Source organism: Daucus carota, chromosome 4 (genome assembly GCF_001625215.2).
Source record: "Daucus carota subsp. sativus chromosome 4, DH1 v3.0, whole genome shotgun sequence".
Classification (NCBI taxonomy): Eukaryota; Viridiplantae; Streptophyta; class Magnoliopsida; order Apiales; family Apiaceae; genus Daucus; species Daucus carota.
Genome location: NC_030384.2, coordinates 24989101 through 25012644, shown reverse-complemented (window position 1 = coordinate 25012644; position 23544 = coordinate 24989101). Strand labels below are relative to the sequence as shown.

The 23544-nt window shown below is 35.2% G+C and overlaps 4 protein-coding genes across 4 annotated transcripts; 3 read left to right on the top strand and 1 right to left on the bottom strand.

The window, feature by feature from the left end:
- Positions 1 to 358: 358 nt before the first annotated feature.
- Positions 359 to 2971, top strand: LOC108216359 (transcription factor bHLH130). The gene is made up of 6 exons (XM_017389111.2): positions 359 to 932; positions 1471 to 1781; positions 1879 to 2052; positions 2299 to 2364; positions 2450 to 2518; positions 2605 to 2971. Exons 1-6 carry the CDS (start codon positions 431 to 433, stop codon positions 2653 to 2655), a joined length of 1173 nt encoding a protein of 390 aa, XP_017244600.1. The 5' UTR covers positions 359 to 430; the 3' UTR covers positions 2656 to 2971.
- Positions 2972 to 6019: 3048 nt separating this feature from the next.
- LOC108215937 (ras-related protein RABA4d) lies at positions 6020 to 10771 on the top strand. Its single transcript, XM_017388576.2, has 2 exons — positions 6020 to 6398; positions 9980 to 10771. The coding sequence occupies exons 1-2, from the start codon at positions 6172 to 6174 to the stop codon at positions 10425 to 10427; spliced, it is 675 nt and encodes a 224-aa protein (XP_017244065.1). The 5' UTR covers positions 6020 to 6171; the 3' UTR covers positions 10428 to 10771.
- A 6764-nt stretch (positions 10772 to 17535) lies between these two features.
- LOC108216841 (pentatricopeptide repeat-containing protein At2g17210) lies at positions 17536 to 20037 on the bottom strand. The gene has a single exon (XM_017389689.2). It carries the CDS (start codon positions 19922 to 19924, stop codon positions 17690 to 17692), a length of 2235 nt encoding a protein of 744 aa, XP_017245178.1. The 5' UTR covers positions 19925 to 20037; the 3' UTR covers positions 17536 to 17689.
- Positions 20038 to 20460: 423 nt separating this feature from the next.
- Positions 20461 to 23456, top strand: LOC108216199 (small ribosomal subunit protein cS22). Its single transcript, XM_017388893.2, has 4 exons — positions 20461 to 20895; positions 22169 to 22270; positions 22387 to 22686; positions 23230 to 23456. The coding sequence occupies exons 1-4, from the start codon at positions 20581 to 20583 to the stop codon at positions 23266 to 23268; spliced, it is 756 nt and encodes a 251-aa protein (XP_017244382.1). The 5' UTR covers positions 20461 to 20580; the 3' UTR covers positions 23269 to 23456.
- Positions 23457 to 23544: the final 88 nt, after the last annotated feature.

The following is a 23544-nucleotide window of genomic DNA, read 5'->3' as shown; positions in this document are numbered from 1 at the left end:
ATATCCTAGTCTAAATATTTTTTATAAGTATACCATACTTATAGTTTCAAAAAAAAAAAAAAAAGTATACCATACCTTTTTGATTATTTTACAAAAATATCATATTTAAAAAGAGTGTACATAATCAGTATAATCATATGCAATCATACTTTTAATCAAATGCAATCATATTTGCAAGCCCTTCGAAACCAATTAAGCATACGATATTTTTTTCAAGTAATTTTAAAAAAAATAGTATTCTTATAAATATTTTCAAAAATAATAAAAACACAAAAAAATTTAGAAAAATAACATTTTTGATAAATTCCAAAAAAAATATACTACGCCCTATAAATACAGCACATGACTCTTACCATTCATTTGATCAAGATTCATGTATAAACTTGCTCAACTGCATCTATAAATTCTTCTCGTTTAGCTACTGATTATTATGTACAACGTTGAGGGATCAATGGAAAGCTTACTTGCTGCAACAAATTTCATGTTTCCATCACCAGCAGCTGATCATTTTGCGAAAAACAAAGAGACTGTGCATTCGGAGACGTGCAACTTCATGAATAATCATGATTCTCCGCAGCCACAGAGCTTGAATTTGAGCCGGTATCAATCTGTTCCCAGCTCATTCTTGGAAAGTCTTGTGAATGACAGTGCTGTTGCTGCTGATTACCGCAGTTCTAATATTGAGACAGAGATGAAGTTCTCTGATCCGGGTGATTGTAAATATACGAAAGGACTTGGCACGGATTCGAGTAAGAATTTGCTTAGTAGTGGCGTGGAGAATTTGTTTAGGGGTTTTGGTTCGAATGTAGGAGGGGAGAATATGAATCAAGTTAAGAAGGAGACTAGTAACGGAAGTCGTTTGTCTTTGGTTCGACAGAGCAGTTCTCCAGCTGGATTTTCGTCGAGCTTAGCTGATGATGATATCGGTTCTGGTAATCACTACATCTTGTTTTTATATGTTGCTTCAAGTTTTATATCTGATGATGATTTATATATTTTCTTGAATAATTATGATTGATTGTATGAACAAGGAACTACTAGTGTGTTTGTGTGTGTGATTTGATGATAGTAACTAGATCGACGAATCTGTAGTCGTTTTGTTTATTTCTGTTTTCATTTGTCTTTTAGTCTGGATCTCAGTGGAATCAACATTTATAAGCTTGTTTGTGCTTGATCTTTACTGCAAATTGTTGTCAGTAATTATCATGTATTCATGTTCCAAAATGCTTCTTGTGCTATTTTATTGTTAGAATTTGAAACAGATATATGTGTAGAACAGAAAATTTGTTGGAGAACACTTTGACCTGGAATGACAGAAGATCTGGTAGAGTGTTATATGTGTCAAAAATTAACAGGTTGATGGTTAAGACTTATGTCTACTGTTTTTCCATGTTATGATGATGAAGTCTTCCTGTGCTATTATTACAATGATTTTGTATGGACTGCTAAGAACTCGAGGCCTAATAACAGGATTCACGGGGATGAACGATTTGGGAAATTTCAGATCTTGTAATAAGACCAAGGCAGGATTAAGTTCCTCAACGAATAGGTTGGGTATGAACTTCTCTTCTGTGCCGTCTTCTCACTCACGGTTCATGCCTCAAAGTGCTGCTAATGTGAATGAGAATTTCGGAACTAGTGAATTGTACTCGGCCAATGGACATAGTGGAGGGAATTTTAACGGTCCTAACTTGTACAATGATCCTAACTGCAACAGCCTAAAAAGAAACAGAGATGGTGAAGCAAAGATGTTATCCAGTTTGCCTGGACTGAACAAGCAGGTACTAACTTAAGATAATACTGTATCCGTGATAGTTGCTTTCTCATTACTTATTTTTTTGTCAGTCAATTGAATTACATTTTTTCTTGGTTCGTTAGAATGATGATTTCAACCATTACACCTCTGGTTTAGTTCACCAACTGAGCTTGCCAAGCACTTCTGCTGAAATGGCAACGATGGAGAATTTTCTGCACTTTCAGCAAGACTCCATTCCATGTAAAATTCGGGCAAAAAGAGGCTTTGCCACTCATCCGCGAAGCATTGCAGAGAGGGTAAGTCTTACTAACCAAATCAAATATGCCCCGTATATCACACTCAGAAGTCAGGGTATCGGGTGGTTAATATGTACCCAGACCTTACACCAATCACTTATATTAATTATTAATAATTGTGGTCCTCGAAAACTTTTCTGATTATTGAAATATTGCACCTCTTTCTTTGTTGACAATTGACAGTATCTAAAACAATGACATCTTCAACTTGACACATAATATGAATCTGGGCTTTATGATTTACAGGTGAGACGAACACGGATTAGTGCACGAATGAAAAAGCTGCAAGATCTTTTTCCAAATATGGACAAGGTAACTTTCAAATGATTCACTGTAACTGCTCTGTCAAGATTATAAATTAAAGTGAAATAGTCACATGATTCTTGTCAATCTGCAGCAAGCAAATACAGCTGATATGCTGGACTTGGCTGTTGTCTACATTAAAGACCTCCAAAAAGAAGTGCAGGTATAGCCAAAATTCAAATCTTACACGAACTCATATGAATCACCAACAAATTTTCTGTTTTGACTAATACAAGCATTTTTGTGCAGACGCTCAACAATACTCGATCCAATTGTACCTGTCCAACTAGAAGAAAATAAAGCTCCACATGCACGAGCAGTTACATATGTATTGATTAGATCACGGACTTAAATGTAAAATTATTAGAAGCAGACGGTTTAAATTATTGGCGCAGATTGTTGTGTATAATTGACAGGGAATAAACAGAAGTTATTGCCAGAGGACAAGCTTGACTAAGCTCTAATGTGAGGCAAAATTAGGCTAAATGTCTTCCATTTGGCCTTGAACTATTTAAACTGTACATGTATACTGGTGCTCTATGGGTTTGTAGCAGCTATTTGTAGCTTGTAAACTTGTGCATTTGATTTATAGATAAACTTGTTACTGCTTCAAAGATCATGATTCTTTCCATTCTGAACTAAGCAAAATCCATTGCTGATGAATATTTCAGGTCGATGTCATCATGTTAAATTTTCGTTGTATAGGCTACTATAAATCATACAATGCAGCCCAGATGTTGTGAAAATGCCATGCCAAAAAAACCATAATTAATGTAAGGTTCAAGCATATACACTGCTGATTGCTGAATTCAATTGTTCCAAATAACGAACTTGAGAACCAGCTTATATATCAAGCGCTATCGACAAGCACTTAACAGTCCTCCCCTGCACTGGCACCAGGTATCACTGGCTCTGACATTGTCAGATTTAGCCTTCCAGCCGGCCTAACAAGTCTACCATGCACAAATACTGTTCTAGCCTCGAATGCAGTGTCATAATCTTGAACCAATTCTCTAAAAAAGGGGCTACCCTCCTCAACCAAACCCCCATGGCTGCTTGCTGATAATATAGAGAGTGCTGTCACTTCTCATTTGGCATCAAACCTTGCAGTCTCGGTCTGCAAAACGAAGTCCAAGAATTATTTCATTACCATTCATGCAATGTGCTGCAATCACAGAACTCCACTACTTCTGATCATCTGATGCCAAGCTGCTTCTTGTTGCAAATTTGCAATGGCATGAGCTCAGTTTGATATGCTAAGTTCACCAGAACTTGTTCACACTAATCATATCTTAATCTCTCACTTGACCATTCAATACTTATTCAGTTCATATTCTTTCCATATTGCTGCACAATTTATTGGACGGACATAGCCAATAGCGTGGATCACATAGTAATCATGCTGGTAGGGAAGAAATTTGACCTTGTAAACCTCTGGAATTTACCTAGTGAAGTTTCCAAAGAGTATGTTAAAAATTTGTACTTCATGGAAAGATCAGCCTTTTCATAGTGAAAATACCATTGTCAGATGGCACATTCATGTAAGCAAATGGCTTAGAGCATCTCCAAGAGTGCTTCTAAATCATTCCTTAAAAAATAATATAAAATGTGACTCTTAGTAAGTTAATACATCGGAAAACGTGAGAACTCCAATGCTACTGTTTATAGTTAGCTCCTAGTTCACATTTTATATTTATTTTATATATATGGGAGGAAAAAGTTAACTAAAAGAGAGAGAAAATTGAAAAGAAAATAATATTATATTGAGTTAAGAGCTACTAGATGCTCTTTAAAAGAAAGGAGAGAGAGTATGCTTCTAAATTTTTAAAGAGCATCTAGGAGCCCATTGGAGCACTAGATTTTGATTTGCTCCTAAAATTTAGACCTAGGAGCTTGTTTAGAGAGCCCCTTGGAGTTGCTCTTACCGGCTGACATGTAGCATCTTTGTTTTTTTTTAGCTTTGCCACTTCTTGCATAGCATTTTCGCAATTTTACATTTTTTCTTATAACCAAACAAGTTTATTTTGTGTTTGTGTAAATAATTTACAAGTCAACTTCCGACATTTTTATCTTATTTTACAAAAATATAAGGACCGTTTGGGTGAGTTTAAAATAAGTGCTTCTTATTCAAAGTAAAAAAGTGAAGGAGAAGTTAGAAGTTAATTGAGACTTATAAGTGATTAAAATGTTTGGGAAAAAAGTAGAAGCAATCAAACAAAAGTTAGGAATCCTAACTTTTTACACAAACGGTACACATAAGTGCTTCTAAGTTAAAACTTTAGAAACCGGGCTTTTAAGCCCCGCCCAAACACCCACGGACCATTTTATAAGATAATCTATAATATTTATTATTATATTAATGTTTTTTACATCCAAAAAATTATCTAAACACATAAATTAAATATAATTTCTCACATATGAGTAATAAACATTTTTTAAATTAAAATATTCTATTTTCAGAGTACTAAAAATGACAAAGCGGAGATGTGTATCTTGGGTCAAGTTTAATGTATGTGCTAAAAGCGATATTATATCTATAGCACCCACCAAATAATGCACACTTCAATGTGATGTTATTCTTAATTTAAAATAACAAAACGTTATATTGGATGTTAAATATAAAATCGAGTATATAAGCTGAGAAAATGATAGATGCAGCAAGTTTGATAATTTTTATTTTATTTCATTTAATCAATAAGATGAATGAAAAGTTAGTTGAATATAGTGTTATTTTAAATCTACATATTAGAGTAAATGTTTTTCACTTTTTCTGTGTAGAAGATGGCAACATATTTTATCACCGTTGTTGACCATTCTTTTATAAACTTTTTTATACTCAACAAACAAAACCTAGGCCGTGTTCACTTCATGGAATGGAATGAGGGGAGAATGGAATGAAAAATTATATAGAAGTTTTAGGGAGAAAGAAAGCATGAGATAATGATGATAAAATATGAACGTAGTCAAATTTTTTGTGAGAAAGATTGTGAAGAAACATGATGTTGAAATGTAATGAGCATTCTTTCCAAAACATGTGGTTAGAGTTATAGTTAAAATAGTAAGGTTGAAATGATTGAAGGAATGAAAATTCTATAATGTTGTGTTTGGTTGGTGAAGAATGGAATGGAATTAAATGAAATGAGTAAAATTACTTGGAATTAATAGAGATAGGAGAGAAGTTTTGGAATAAATGTAAGTGAGAGCAAAATTGTTATGATGAGATTTGAGAAGAAACTGGGGGTAGAAGAGAATGGAGCATTCCATCTCAAATTGGAGGTATGATCTCTAGCATATAATGTAAGGAATGGAATGGAGGAAGCAATGAAATTTGTTAACAATTGCCCATAATATAGTTCATTTTTCATTCCATTCCTTCCGGAATCATTCACCCCAACTAAACACAACATAAATTGTCTTTGATCAACACCATTTTAGAGTACAAAATCCATTCCATTCTTCATTCCATTTAAGTGAACACAAAAAATTCTGCATTACCCAACTCTTTTTATGCATTTGCTATATTTTTTCAAATTCCAAACTAGTCCTCAAGGGAAATTTTTAAAATAAAGATTCCATAATTTAAAATATAAAATTTTAACAAAAAAACAAATCCAACACTTAAAAATAATGTTTACAAGAAAAGTAGTTTGGAGTTCAATAATTTTCAAATGCTGAACAAGCTTCCCACTAACTTATTCAAATACGAGTACTTTTCTACCAAAACCCAAGTGAATCAATCAATCAATCTACACACACAACCACTATATAAACAATCATTACCACAATCGAACTTCTTCAAGTAATCATAGAGTTAGTATGTCGAATTTTCACGGTGATTTTAGTCAGAATATTGATTATGTGTTCAAAATTGTTCTAATTGGAGACTCAGCTGTTGGCAAATCACAATTGCTAGCTCGTTTCGCAAGAAACGAGTTTAGCTTGGATTCTAAAGCTACAATTGGAGTTGAATTTCAAACGAGAACGCTTGCGATTGATCATAAGACTGTTAAGGCTCAAATTTGGGACACTGCTGGTCAGGAAAGGTAGTATTCTAATTGTTATATGTTAATATTTTGGCCGCTGCTTATTTTAGTGTATTTTGTTGAATCGAATCGATGTAAATTTCGTGTGTTGAACTTATCTGACTTTACGCTGAACTACAGTTGAATTTCGCGTGTTAAATTCAGGTGTATCTGAATTGCGTGTTTATGAATACGCCTTTCTGTTGTTAGTAATTCGTTATCGTTGTTAAGTTATGAATAAAACTGGTAAGTAATAAAATGCTGAAAATAGTTGGTGGAAAAACAATGAATAGCGTTTGTTGGAAAAACTTAATCATTTGACATGATTAGGAGATGAAATTGTGTGGAATCATGATTAATTTTAGTCTATTTTGTTATATTTGTATCAACATTTTGTCTTGGGTCAACTGACTTTACGTTGAATTATTGTAGAATTGTTTATCGTATCTGCAGGTCCGGTGGTGTGTGTGAATAATTATTTATTTTTCTTTTAGTAGTGATCTGTTGTTTGACAGAATCTTATGATGTAGCACACGTTTAGGATGTAGGCGATGATACTCAGTTAAAAATATAATTCATTATCAGATTTTAGGGGGCTCGCAGAGCAACTTCTAGCTAGCTTGCCTTCTATTGCAGTGTGATGTAATATATGTTTGTGTAATTAGTTGATAGTTTATTCATCATTCATGATTCAATTTGAAGAATACAACTCTATGAATAGTCATTTAGGACTTGGCCACCCAACTCAAATCCTAATTGAAGGAAAATACACCTAACAATATTTTGCTTCCTGTATCCTAATAATTATCAATTACCTTAGAAAATGTAATGTTTGTTCAGTTGCAATATTAACTGAACTTGTAATCTAATTACAATTGATTCATACATAAATATAGGATTATCAATGGTCTTTTTTCTGAGTCTATGCTCCTCATCATCCTCTTCTCCGCTGGAAAAAACTCGCCCACGAGTTTAATTGAAAACTATGACCAGAGACTAATATTCCACTAACATCTGCACATTGGAAGCTTGGAGTCCATGAGCACCTCCTTAGGACATGAAATTGTCACCAGGAGTTAAATGGGAATCATTGAAGCATATAGCAACAGAACAAGAGAAATTATACAGAATGACCCTTTTTCTTTTTATATTCTGACGGGCCAACCACTCCCTGAAAGAACTCTGAAGCATTTATCATAAATCGCCTAATAAAGATGAAACCACAATTCAATTGATGATGTATCAGTGCCTTTTTAGCAGCTACTTCACCTTGTTAAGTTTCCTCATCTTAAGCATCCTGACAGTGTTGTTTACGGCGCATATTTAAAAAAAGCGCAAGACCAATATTTGAGGCGCGACTCGCGAAGCGCCATTAATCACGCGCCTTTTGGCCAAGAAACAATTACTCACAGATGTTAACAAATAAGTGATACTAAACATAGTCTTAACATTCAAACATAACAAAGAGCATAAATAACATGATATAAGTGCCAATAATAAAGCCTTAATCAATAAGGTTCTCTATTTCGGAAGTTGCGGTGTTATCAAGCTCAATCTTCGGTCCCTCAAATCCCCTTTCTTCCCCTTCCTCTTCATCATCTTTAACTAGTAGATGTGATGTTGAGAGAAAAAGAGTTAAGCGGCTGACATTTGAGAGATGAAACCCTGAAGTGGGTTTTTTCTCCTGTTAACCTTTTTTAAGTGTATTACTGTCTTATTTTATGAGCGCCTTTTTGTAATTGTTAGTGCTTTTAACGCCTTTTAGTGCCTTTTGGACGATTTCAAAATCGCGCTGAAGCGCACATTTTTGAATCGCAGATCTCGCGTCTAATCGCGAAGCGCCATTAATAGCACCTTTAACAATACTGATCCTGGATCTCAAACATCCTTCAGAATTCAGAGCAGCGGATATCTCTAAAAATCGTAACTCCGTAGTCTTTGTGTCAACAAGCTTGCATGCTCTCAACTCCAGTTGTGCAAATAGATCATCATACATCAGATGCGTTAAATAACTGTATTTTCCAATTTAGTTGTACTAGCTTAAAGCCCTCGTAAAGCGCGGGTTAATTTTAAATGATTCATTCTGTAATTTTTAAATCATTATATTTATATTTATTAATAATTTTAAAAATAGAATATAGTGTAATTTTTTAGGATTTTACATTTATTTATATAATATTAATATTAAAAATGTTAAACTTATAATGTTCTTAGCGTGAATTGAACCTTAGTCATTTGCGAATTTCTTTTAGTATTACATCTAAATATCTAACGATTCACATTCCGAGTTGAAAATTTTAACGGCTGTGATCAGAAGTACCATACCAAACTACAAAATATACCTATGTTTTGTTATTATAGTTTAGTATTAGTATAGTATAGTATAGATATGCATTGTGCAACTTCTTTTCCTACATTTGATGCCTAAATATGTCTATGATCATGTGTGATGCTAGTAAAATACTAAGAAAAATCTTCTTCTTCTTTTCAACTTTTTCTGTTTAAGTTTATGCAGCTGCGAAAACCATCAATCAAGTTTTACCTGATATTACTATCATTTTTTGTTTCGTTACTTCATGTTTGTAGGAGTGCACGCAAAGGGATTTAGTAGTTAAAAATTGAGAATCTAGATTGTTCCATGTATAACATGCATGGTCTGATGGGTAGGTGGTCTAGGATAAGGAAAAAGGGATAAAAGATGTTGTAGAATCGGTGGCGGAGCTAGCATTTTAAGTCAGGGTGGGCCAAAAAATTTATATTTACAAAAGTAAAACCAGCAGACAAGAATTCAAGCATGCAGACTTCAAATAGTAACCAGAAGACATGTATTTGATATATTAGTCATTAGAAAAGATACATAAATAGTAAACTGGATGGGAGAAAGAAGTTGTAGCTGCCGTGTTGTGCCCCTGCCAATTTTAATTTACCTGAATTTATTGGTCAGGAAGGGGAGAAATAGATTGAATGAACTTTTCGTTTTTCACCGATGCTCAGTGCTCTGTCTCTGTGCTCGTCCTCTGTCTCTGAAAGCTTGGGGTCTATTTGATTTTATAACATATACAAACGGGTAGACAGCATATAGAATCTGGAGTTTAGTTATTATGTTGGGCTGGGCTAGACATTGGGCTGGGCTTTAAAATTTTTTGTCAAATTCTTAATTTCAGGGTGGTCGACCACTGCTTCTGGGCGCATACTGCCTCCGCCCCTGTGTAGAATACATAGTACTTTCCGGGTAGTATTGCACCTATTGAGGATATTAGAAACTCAGATGAACTGATAGTGACAGTTGGAAGAAGTATTACTCATAGGTCAGTATTAATCAATGTTAAAAGTTTGGTGTAGAAAAGATTTTTGAGGTGATACATTGAGTATGAAAGTCATATGGAGATTTGTGGCACAGACATCTTTTTCCTAAAGGTGGTTAATTTCAACCTTATAGTTATGACCTGCTTTTCAAAAAATGTGCGAACAAAAGCAGGGACAAACTTTTAATTGTGCCTAAAGTGTCTGTGAACTGTAAATTTGAACTTGCAGCTCAACTTTTATTTTATTTTTCCATTAAAATACCTTTTTATACACTGACCAAAGTTTGGTAATATTAGATATCGGGCTGTCACCAGTGCATATTACAGAGGTGCAGTGGGGGCTATGCTGGTATACGACATAACCAAACGTCAATCGTTTGATCACGTGGTGAGGTGGTTGGAAGAATTACGAGGCCATGCTGACAAGAATATTGTAATCATGCTGGTAGGGAACAAAACTGACCTAGGACATCTTCGGAATGTTCCTAGTGAAGATGCCAAAGAATTTGCGGAAAGGGAAAATCTGTACTTTATGGAAACATCAGCCCTCGAGTCAACCAATGTTGAAATGGCCTTTAATACACTCCTGACTGAGATTTATCGAACTGTCAGTAAGAAGGCTCTTGTTGCCAATGAAGCAGAATCTGGTGGGAACTCGGCACTTCTCAAGGGAAGCAATATTGTTGTACCCAGTGCGGAACCATTATCAGGAGGGAGCAAATATAGCTGCTGTTCATCATCATAGAAAAGAATGATACATTAGTTGATAGTAGGTGTTCACTGTTCAGCGCTGCTTTATATATGTTTCTACTGTTCTACATGACTCACAATCACTGATTTACGTATTGTTCAACCAACATTATAAATTGTCTTCTTTCAGGATAGGATGGCCTAAACCTTATGATCAAATAGGGGCATATTCCCCGGCTGTAAAAGTTAGTTGTTGATCTTTGATAGAGCCTGTTTATAGTGAACATACTAGTGTCAAATGGTCATACCATGTATAACTAGTGGCTTTGAGATGTAGAATCTTCTCGATAAAACTGTGCCTCTTCCTGGCTGGCTGATGTATAGCATTTATTTTCCTAATTTCCATTGCTTTTATAGAAGGGTGGGAAAGGCTAATTTACAAATTTATCAAGACCAATTAAGAAATTAGTTTTGAGCCTGGTTCTTAAATCACCAATTCAATTGTTTTAAAAAATATTCTGTCGACATGTTTGAAAATTCCGAATTATTATATATTTCTGAAAATAATAAAATAAATTGAGTAAACCATCAACATTAAATTTATTGAAAAAAAAAATAGAAGTGATAGAAATAAGACAAATACAAGTCATTGAAATGAAGTATTATCCAAATATGAGCATGGTTTTTAAATCACCAATTCAATTGTGTTAAAAAAATATTCTGTCGACATGTTTGAAAATTCCGAATTATTACATAATTCTGAAATAATAAAATAAATTGAGTAAACCATCAACATTAAATTTATTGAAAAAAAATTAGAAAGGATAGAAAGAAGACAAATACACGTCATTGAAATGAAGTATTATCCAAATATATCTCAATCTTCTGACTGCTTTCATCAGTCTAACTTAAAATATTAAAAATATTTAGCTTACTCTAATTTCTTAAAATTTCCCGGCTCATGATTAATTATCATGGTACATCACTAGTAATATATAGTATAGTGTCACGTCATATACATTTAATCAAATTAGTATGATATGTGTGACTTAGAAATGTTGCTCCCATGGAGACTGCAGTCACACAAAACCATGGTTTGATAAGAATGGCCTTTGATATGAGCATAAAGACTAAAGAGAATGTGTGCTGATTTATTTTTTCTTTATTGCCAAGTAAGTTAATTCTTCTTTACTAGTAAGAGATTACTAGAACAATTTAGCAAAAAAAAAAAGAGATTACTAGAACACAGTCTGATTGTCAGAATTCAGCGAGATTCTACTGCATAGTATGTCGAGAATGAAGAATGTATGTCAGCTAGGGTTAAAAATAGCAAGTAGACACTTACCATCTGTTAGATTAGGGTTCAAATTTTGAAACAATCTTCGTATTAAAAACAAGTGTGTAACTATAAATGGTATGACTTTCCGGGTGAATGCTTCACACCTCTTACATACATAGAAAGATTTTGTCATCTACATTGTCTAATTGCATAAACTCGTGCAACTGGATGAATGCTTCACACCTCTTACATACATAGAAAGATTTTGTCATCTACATTGTCTAATTGCATAAACTCGTGCAACTGCTCAACGACATAGCATATCTTTTGTTTTTTTTTTTGCTAAGTAATTGATTAAATAGATCAAAGATGATTACAAGAAGGGAAAGTCCCGACAAAAACAAGTATGCAGTAATATATGCTGCACAGTAGCTAAAGACAATACATGGTCCAAGATTTAAAATAACTAAGTCTAAACAAGACCAGCAACAAGAACAGTCGAGAATTCAAGCCAAATGCTAATAAAGCATAGAAGCTACAGTAGGATCTCTCAGGATTTCTCTGTGGAATGCGGGTGAGGAATATAGTTTTTCTCTTATTCTGCATCTGATATTGTGGATTACGCTCGTGGGGCTGCAACGCACATTTCGGTGGATTCTGTTGTTTCTTTCAGTCCAGATTGCATAGAAGGCAGCAGAAAGATAAAGAATACCAATGTCCTTTTCCAAGCTATGGTTTGCAGATGATAAAAACTGTCCCTCTTTGAAATCATTCCAGTTTAAATTGACAACCCCAGGGCACGCAAGAAAAATGATACGGGAATAGTGGCAATCAGCAAATAAGTGAGAATGAGATTCGAGATGAGTAGCACAGAGAACACAAGTGAAATCAGTGTGCATTCCGAAGTGATGCATTCTGTCTTTAGTGAGAAGCCTTTCCTGAAGTATAAGCCAACAAGTGATAGCATATCTAGGAACATAGAACTTATGCCAAATGAAATCAAGCCACAGAGGTGGCTGTTTATGATCAACAATAGTTTTATATATGACAGAGATAGTGATGGGTGTAGCAGTATCAAGATTCCATAAAATTTTATCAGAGCCACAAGGAGTGATCGAGCTGCATAAATTTCGAAGTTACTATGACAGATACGTGGTTGCTATCACCAAAATCCCACTGACCATTATCGAGTAGAAATTTGATCTCATCAAGATTAAAAGATTCAAGGGCTGACCTGAGGTTATCATCGAACTGGTTGATCAGGGGGGTGCTATTACACCAGGGGTCATGCCAAAGAGAAAAAGAAGAGTTGCTGCCAACTTTATAATGGATGTGATGAAGGGCAAGGGGCCTGATCTGAAGTATTTTTCGCCAACACCATGAGCACTTTGAAGGAATAGAAGCAGTCCAGAATCTCTTCCTTCTCAGCTCATAAGTATATAACCAATCAATCCATAAAGAAGGGACTTTGTTAATTATTCTCCATACTTGAAAGATTACAGCTGCATCATTCCATTTTGCAATGTTTTTAAAGCCCAGCCCCCCTTCCGATTTTGAATAGCAACAATGCTTCCAAGCAACTTTATGCATGCAGGTTCCTGAACTTGCACCCTTCCATAAGAACAGCGATAATAAACTTTGAAATTTCTTTATCACAGTATTAGGAAGGAAGACACAAGAAACCCAAAATTCTTGTATACTAGATAGCACAGATCTGATTAATTGCATTCTACCAGCTTGACTGAGGAACTTTTAAGTCCAAAGATCAATTTTCCTGCATAGTTTAGTGAGCAGAGGGGCACAATGTCTTGAGAGCAATGGGCCGGAGATCAAAGGAATGCCGAGGTAAAAGAAAGGAAAAGTTCCTTCACTAAAACCAGTCAAATTTAGAGCAAAATCTTTAAATTGGGCAGAAACATTTGCAAAGAAACAGTTACACTTATCAGTATTTAACTTCAAACCCGTTATGTTGGAAAACATCTGAATTCCATCCATCAGGAGGCTGAGAGACTCACAATCAACTTTGCAGAAAAGAAGAAGATCATCTGCAAACACCAGATGGGTCAGATTTATACTTTCAGTGCGCCAGTGGTACTTAAAACTTCTTTTAAGATGGAATTCTTCATACATGCATTCAGTACCTCCATAGCAATAACAAATAGGTAGGGAGAAAGAGGATCTCCCTGCCTAAGCCCAGAAGCAGCTTTGAAATAGCCTTCAAGAGAGCCGTTAATTTTGACAGAATACATGCAAGTAGTAATACAAGGTTTAATCCAATTAATGAAACCCGGGGGAAAGTTCATACAATGCATTGCCTTCCAAATAAATTCCCAGTTTAGGCTGTCAAATGCCTTCCTCACATCCAGTTTACAAGCAAATTTTGGAGATCCTCTTTGAAGGTGGTAGTCCCTGCACAAGAATTGAGCTAAAAAAATATTGTCCCCCATACTCCTCCCAGGGACGAAGGCTCCCTGATTTGAAGAAATCAAACTGCTCATAATTGGTTTCAAACGAGAAGCCAACATTTTAGCAATACATTTATAAATTGTATTACAACAAGAAATGGGACGAAAGTGTTGCATAGAGGAGGCATTTTCATGCTTAGCAATGAGTGTGATTGTAGTAGAATTAATCGCCGTAGGCAGATGGTAATTTGAGAAGAAGGCAAGGACAGCAGTACTTACATCTTTACCAACTACATCCCAAGCTTTTATATAAAATTCCAGGGTGAAGCCATCTGCCCCGGGCTTCTATTTTTCCACAAAAGTTTCATAGTTGAGAATACATCCTCAGCAGTAAAAGGCATCAACAGACCATCAGCTTGATCAGAGGTTAGTTGATTAAGAGTAAAATCATCAGGAAAGTCGTCTACCTGATGGGTACTACCAACCAAATGCTCAAAGTAACTCACAGCAGTCGTAGATATATCTTTCCTCTACCTGATGGGTACTACCAACCAAATGCTCAAAGTAACTCACAGCAGTCGTAGATATATCTTTATGAGAAGTATGACTGATTCCCTGGTCATCTTGCAGCTTGAAAATTTTATTGGAGTTCCATCGACCTTTACATGAGTTATAAAAGAATTTATTATTACCATCTCCACGTTGCAACCAGGTGATCCGAGATTTTTGTTGCAGAAGTTGCTCTTCCCTACTTAAAGCATCAGATAGATTGAGGATTAATCAATTTTCCTCATCACGTTGAAGAGCATCAGGAACTGTTGGGAGAGAAGTCTGGAAATTGCTTAGATCAGTAAGACAAGAGCTGACCAGGGAATGAAGATTTCCATGATCCAGATTCAGTTGTTTCAGGGCAGTTTTGACAGCATCAAGCTTGAAACAATAGATGACGCGTACCTCCTGCAACAAATTTCTCTGCTTTACTTTTAACATGTATTAAGCTATAACCAGCCTCGACCTTAACTCCCTTTTCCTTCACCAACAATCTCATCCTTGCTGAATCATTCCACAGTCCCTTCGCAGCAAACATGTTAGATGCAAGGATATACGCTGATGAATTTGATGGTTCCAGTTTAAGTACTTGAGAAACAGCTTGTATACCAAGCTCACTATTACCATACCTTCGACAAGCACTCAACATTGCTCCCCATGCACTGGCACCAGGTTCCAATGTGTCGGACATTGTCTCCATTAGATCTACTGCCCTATCTAACCTTCCGGACCGGCCTAACAAGTCTACCATGCAAGAATAATGTTCTAACCTCAAATCAATGTCATGATCTTGAACCAATTCTCTAAACAAAGAGATACCTCCCTCGACCAGACTCCTGACAGAGATATATCGAACCGTCAGTAAGAAGGCTCTTTTTGCCAATGAAGCAGAATCTGGTGGGAACTCGGCACTTCTCAAGGGAAGCAATATTGTTGTACCCAGTGCGGAACCATTATCAGGAGGGAGCAAATATAGCTGCTGTTCATCAGCATAGAAAAGAATGATACAGTAGTTGATAGTAGGTGTTCACTGTTCAGCGCTGCTTTATACATGTTTCTACTGTTCTACATCGCTCACAATCACTGATTACGTAATTCTTTGTTCATCCACGCCTGACATTATATTTTGTCTTCTTTCAGGATAGGATGGCATAAACCTTGTGATCAAGTAGGGGCATATTCCCCGCTGTAAATTTTAGTTGTAGATCTTTGGTAGATCCTGTTTATAGTGAACATACCAGTGTCGAATGGTCATACCATGTATAACTAGTGGCTTTGAGATGTAGAATCTTGTCGATAAAACTGTGCCACTTCCTGGATGATGTATAGCATTTATTTTCCTAATTTCCATTGCTTTGTGATGCATACATAACTATACAACCCTGCAAGAACACTTTACACAACCTTGCAAGAACATTTTACTGTACCTCTTTCAACACATATATTCTGACAATCTGACTCATAAATGGTAAACAGCTTTCTTATATATCTATTTAAAATTTTAGCCACGTTCATATGTATAGAATGGTGAGAAGGAGCTAATTTACAAATTTATCAAGACCAATTAAGAATTAGTTTTGAGCATGGTTCCTAAATTACCAATTCAATTGCGTTAAAAGATATTCTGTCGGCATGTTTAAAATTCCGAATTATTACATATTTCTGAAATAACAAAATAAATTACAAGTCTATTGGCATGGAATATGGAATCTTTTCCACGTAAGCTGGTTGTGCAAAGTTTGTTTTTTCATACAGACAGTGTGCTTCGGGGAGATTTTGTTTGCTCCACAAGCTAGCCAAAGCCAACCAATTTTTCATTAAAAAGACATGATAGTGTTGAACCACAAAAAAGTAGTGCGGAGAACTAGTCAGAATTGTGTCAGCCATGCAATTCATACCACATAGCGAGATGCATAGCGAGATTCCTCTGCCACTTAAAAGTAATGGTTTGGTCAACCATTCTGATTAGAAAAATACAAGTCATAGAAATGAAATATTATCCAAATATATGTCAATCTTCTGACTACTTCCCTCAGTCTTACTTTAAATATAAAAAATATTTAGCTTACTCTAATTTCCTAAACTTTCCCGGCTCATGATAATCATGGTACATCACTAGTCCTACCAGCAGTAATATATGGTATAGTGTCACGTTATATACATTTAATCAAATTAATATGATATGTGTGACTTAGAAATGTTGCTGCCTCCCCTGACAATTAAGCCCTTAACCCCGACTCTACCACTTTACTATATCCATTTCACAGCAGCTTGGGAGATTTGGGACTTTTCATGTTAAAAACCACAATTACTTGAAACTTACACATTGGCTATTAGATTGTTCAACATGATCCCAACATCGTTTCATATGAGCAAAGACGCCGGGGTTCGGCTAAAAAGCCGTTACGCAAATAAGGACCTATTTTCGAAGAAAAATTATAATTCTGTTCTTTCTTCTTTAAAATAACTATTAAAGCAGTGGTTCATATTCATTATATAGCAAAAACAGTTACTTATTTTCAAAAAAAAAACAAAACATGTTTATCTATTTTTCTGGAAATAAAGATTTATTTTTAAAAAATAAGATGACTCAAAGTCCTGACTTCGAGTACACGACCAAACTTGAAGTTATTTTAAATTCTATACAAAAGACAGTTCAATACAGTAATGGTCCTTGTAATTCCATTCAATTAAATTTTTATTCGAAAGAGAAAACACAGTATAATAAACAAGACTTTGGGACGACCTACAAGCTCCCATGAAGACTGCAGTCACACAACACCATGGTTTGATAAAAAAAATGGCCTTTGATGTGAGCATAAAGACTAAAGACTAAAGAGAATGTGTGCAGATTTTTTTTTTCTTTATTGCCAAGTAAGTTAATTCTTCTTTACTAACAGATCACTAGAACACAGTCTGAGAATTCAGCAAGATTCTACTGCATAGTATGTCAAGAATTAAGAATATATGTCAGCTAGGGTTGCATCTGTTAGATTAGGGTTCAAATTTTGAAACAACCTTTGTATGAAAAACAAGTGTGTAACTATAAATATTATGACTTTCGGGGTGGATGCTTCACACCTTTTACATACACAGAAAGATATTGTCATCTACATTGTCTAATTGCATAAACTCGTGCAACTGCTCAACAACATAGCATATCTTATGAGACAATAGATGACGCGTACCTCCTGCAACAAATTTCTCTGCTTTACTTTTAACATGTATTAAGCTATAACCAGCCTCGACCTTAACTCCCTTTTCCTTCACTAACAATCTCATCCTTGCTGCATCATTCCACAGTCCCTTCGCAGCAAACATGTTAGATGCAAGGATATACACTGATGAATTTGATGGTTCCAGTTGAAGTACTTGAGAAACAGCTTGTATACCAAGCTCACTATTACCATACCTTCGACAAGCACTCAACATTGCTCCCCATGCACTGGCACCAGGTTCCAATGTGTCGGACATTGTCTCCATTAGATCTACTGCCCTATCTAGCCTTCCAGACCGACCTAACAAGTCAACCATGCAGGAATAATGTTCTAACCTCAAATCAATGTCATGATCTTGAACCAATTCTCTAAACAAAGAGATACCTTCCTCGACCAGACCCCCATGGCTGCATGCTGATAATATGGAGAGTGTTGTTACTTCATTAGGCTTTAAACCCTGCGACTTCATTTCTTGAAACAAAGTTAAGGAATTATGTGCAAGACCATTCATGCCATATGCTGCGATCATAGCACTCCATGTCACAATATTCTTTTGAGAAATTTGGTTAAAGACCTTCCTTGAGGTATCTATTGCCCCACATTTAGCATACATGTCAAGAATCGCAGTCCCGACCACCACTTCTGATGCCAAGCATCTTCTTATTGCAACGGCATGAGCCCACTTGGATATGTTGAGTTCACCAGAACTTGAACAAGCCTCCATCAGATTTACCATAGTAATGGTATTTGGAGTGGCTCTTACAAAATTCATCTCCTTGAACACAGCAATGGCCTCCTCAGGCAAGCCACAATGGGTAAACCCTGCAATCATTGTGCTCCATGTAACCGTATCCTGATCTTTCACCAGACTGAACAATAACCATGCATGGGTAATAAGATTACACTTCGAGTATACATCAATTAATGAATTCGCCACTAACTTGTTCAATTCATAGCCTCTCCGTATTACTGCACAGTGAATGGACTGGCAATAGTATGGATCTAGAAGATGCTTGCAGATTTGTAAAAGATTTACGACAGTCACTTCATCAACCTGAATATCCTCCTCTGACATTGAACAAAACAGAGAAATAGCTTCAACATACTTCTTATTATGTACAAAGCCTGATAACATAGAATTCCAGGATACAAGGTTCCTCTGTGGCATCTCCCTAAAAACTTCTAGAGCTGAGTCCAGATCACCATACTTTGAGTACATGTCAATTAAAGAATTCCCTACAAACAAATCAAAATTCAAGCCTTTACAAAGTACAAATCCATGATACAAACTACCAACTCTAAAATTCCTTAAACTAATGCAAGCCTGAAGTACACTAACCATTATCTGTGCATCAACATCATTCTGACTCTCCCAAACCATCTCTCGAAACAATCCCAAAGCCACCTGACTTTCACCATTTTGAGCATACCCTCCAATCATCACACTCCAAGAAACAACATCTCTATCACTCATTTCATCGAACAACAGTCGCGCAACCTTAACTCCATGATCCACCACATAAAATCTCAAGAGTGAGTTCTGCACTGAAGAAACACTACAAAAACCCCTCTTAATCACATAACAATGTATAATCAACCCTTCATAAACATTCCTACATTCTTGTATAACAAGCACTAAATTAGCAACATTAGGCTCAAACATTCCTGTCCCAACAGCTTTACTAAACAAAAACAACCCATTACTCAAAATCCCATCTTGATTAAAGCTCCCATTAATCACAACATTCCAAGAAACAGAATCTTTAATCTTCATTTCATCAAAAATAGCTAAAGCAAACTCAAAGTTTCTAGCTTTAACATAAAAGTCCATTATTGAGTTCTGAACAGAAGTGTATGATTCAAACATTCCATTCTTGATTAAAGATGCATGAATTGAGTACCCATCAGTAAAAAAGGAGAGATTTTGACAAGCTTTTAGAATTGGGTGAATAAAAGAAGGGTCTTGCATGAAATGGAGTGGTAGTTGTGTTCTTGTAAGTTCTTGATAGTGGGAAAATATTTGTTCCCATTTTGCATTATTGGATAAGTATTTGATGTTTGATAACCAGTTGGGGAGTCTTGAGATGATGGGGAGGTACATTTGAAGGAAAGATTTGGATCAATTTTTTGGTTTGAAACAATTCAAGAACATAGTTAAACCAACTGTATGGATGGAGTAATACCGGTACAAGTACAACTCAACTTTTTATACTGTGACCTTTGTGACCTTTTTGAAGCATATAGTAACTATGAAAATAATTATTATTTCTAAAATTTATATGCCCTTTTCTAAGTTACTTATTATTAAAAACTAGTGTCTAGAATGTAGTATTAATATGTTAAAAAATTATAATATTTAAAATATTAGTGACATAAAGTAAAATTAAAAGGGTCACATAAATATAGTTGTAAATATATTTATAAAAATCAAAAATTGGAACTGATCTGATGAATAATTTAAGATTTATCAAAATTTATCGAATTTTTTTAAAACTAATTTTTTTAAAAAATCAATTTTTTAATCAAAATCAAGCTATAATTAATTAAATATTGAAATTAATAAAATAAGTAATGAAGGATAGTCCCACATAAACACACAAAGTTATTTAGCAAGAAAAAGTATAAAATATTACTAATAAAAACTCCAAGAAAAATTACATTCAAAATAGATAAAGTGATAAACCCCTCCCTTCTCTCCACTCCGTCTCTTATCTCTCAATTCTCTTGTTCTATTATTCTTCCTCTAAACAACAACAAATGGCTACATTTTCCTCAATTTGCTCACCCAACTTCCTCCAAATCCCAAAACCATTAGCAACTACACAAGCCCTTCTGCCCTCCAAAGTCAGTGTCAACATTTTTCACTCACACCCATCTCAATTTTCTCACAAATTTGCTTTGTCTTCTACTCTCAAGACAACAAGGCTCTCTGTTGTTGCTGAAGAAACTGCTGTGGTCACTCAGTCTTCGGATGTGGCGAAGCGGCTTTATGTTGGCAATATTCCCAGAAATTTGAAGAATGATGAGCTCCAGAAGATTGTTGAAGAGCATGGTGCTGTTGACAAAGTTGAGGTAATGCAATTTGTTTTTGATTAAATTCAAGATCTGGAGATGAGTTTGCTAACTAATGTTTGTCAATTATTGTATTAGGGAAGTGTGATATTAATTGGTTGTTAAAGTTTGAATTTTTTTTAGTCATTTGAGCAACAGGATATCTTTCTACTCAATGTATGGATAATTGGATATGGTTATAGGGATTTTAGTGACCCTTTAGTGAGACATAAAATGAAAAACAGGAGTTTTTTCGTCGATAAAGTTCTAATCTTGAGTCATATGAGCAGGAAGAAATCTTAACTATCTATTCGATATATGCATCTTTTCATAGATTTTTAGTGACCCTTTAAAGCACGGTGAAAGATATAATGAAAAAAAGAGATGTTATTCTGTGGTGGTGGTGGTGGGTTCTGGTCCTGTCCATAAATGTGTGTGTTTAGTGTTATTAAACTTATTGAACTTTGATGCAATGATTATATAGGCTTAAAAGTGTGATAAAATCTAAAAACAAACCATTTCGGGTTATAATGTCATTTTTGGTTTGTTTCTGTAATTCTGTCGGTACTCTGGCCAGGTCTAATCTGGGTTCTGGGCCATGTTTTACATTTTCATCCCTATGTACAATCCCCGGTATTTACCATGAATTACTAGGATTTCACAAAACTAATAACTCAGAAAGTGTATGGTTTGCATATAATTGTTTGGTGAATGTAGCTGCTTCATTCACTGTTATGTATTTATTTGGATGTTAATTCTTTTCACCAAAGAAATAGATGAAAAGTAAATAATAAAAAGCGTCAAAATCACTAAGCATTTTGCTCAAAGGCCTCACCAAATTTCTGGTGCATGCTTTTTATTAATAATAATTGTATAATGGGTACATTTGACCTATTGTACTTGCACAATAATATGATTAAGGTACTCTCATTAGGAGTTCATTTAAGGTTTACTCGTTGTAAGGTGATACATTTCTCTAGTGATACTCTCATAATATATGTCGTGTGCCTTTAGTGCCGATAAAGATAGAACATAATTGCCATCAGATATCAAAGAATTTTGCTACAGAACCATCAAGGTCATTGAAATAATTATTAAAACTTTAAATAGTTTTCACTAAAATTTGGGGATGCTGTACTGTTAGACTTATTCATTGCCATCTTCATTTACTTTATCACTAATTTAAGTTGCCAATGGCCTATGTGATTCAGTTGTAAGTTGCCACATAATCCGCCATCCTTGGTTTTGATTTTGGACTTGTGTAACTAAGAACCTTTTCTTTTACTAATTATAGATCATGTTTGACAAGTATTCTGGAAGGAGCCGACGATTTGGTTTTGTTACAATGAAAACTGTTGAGGATGCAAATGCTGCGATTGAGAAGCTTGATGGCACAGTAAGCATTCTACTGTTAGTATAACTGACTGTAGGAGAAGTGTCTATCGGAGTGTTTGTGTGAGTGTTCCTTTGACTAGTTAAGAGATCGAAATAATTCGTTATGTTTACTTGTAGGAAATTGGAGGACGCGTGATCAAAGTAAATGTAACAGAGAAACCCTTGACAATTCCAGATTTTTCACTTCTTCAAGCCGAAGAAACTCAATTTGTTGACAGCCCCTACAAGGTTTACGTTGGTAATCTTGCCAAGGAAGTAACCTCTGACATACTTAAAGGATTCTTCTCTGAGACAGCTAATGCTGTTAGCGCAAAGGTATCTCGAGTGCCAGGAACCTCAAAATCCAGTGGATATGGTTTCGTTACATTCTCTTCGGAGGAGGACGTAGAAACAGCTGTCTCAACTTTAAATAATGCGGTAAGCTCGCCACCCGTGCTAAACTAGTTGAAACATCATAGTGACTTTGTAGAATATCAATTTATAGTTCTTTAGCTTCATGTCTCCTCTGATAGGGGCCTGCATTTAAACAAAAAGTTGGGTAACGGATACTTGGATATACTCATGTACCTGTGGCCCAGATTTATATTCTTCAAAATGAAATAGGTTGGAACCCAATGCTTTTACAATCTGTACACACATCTTCACTGAAGTGATAGTGTAGACTGCCAGCACCACGATTTTCTTATACAGTTCCTAATGTTATTATAGTTGAGGGCAAAGAGCTAGGGGCATTTTGAGGTTGGGTATAGTGGTTTAGGATTATAATCTGTCATTACGACTGGGCCTTCTTATCTTTGTAAACGTAGTGGTCTTTCTGTACTGTTATTTTTTGGTGACGGCGTGTTTTTAAGTTTGTGTATAGTTTACATGAAAGGTGTTTACTCGTAATGTTGGCATGAGTGTTTAAGTTGTCAAGACATAAACAAATTCATCTGCTGATGATCGTTTTTTCTTTTGCAGTTGCTCGAAGGGCAGAAAATCCGTGTAAATAAAGCATAATTTAGCTGGCAGAAGAGGTGGAGAAATTTTGGTTTAACCATCAACATATCAGATGTTTGTTGCAGAAGAATCAAAACGTAGATGGGAATTTTAATTAGAATTGGTTGTTTGTTGCATCATGATTAGATCTTTAAACTCATTTGTATCACAATTCACAATATTATAATATCAAGTCTTCACAATACTAAGATATTAAGTCTAGTACATCAATCATTTGGATGGAATGAATTATAAAAAATATTTTATGGAGAACGTGCAGCTATTGTTGTTGATAGT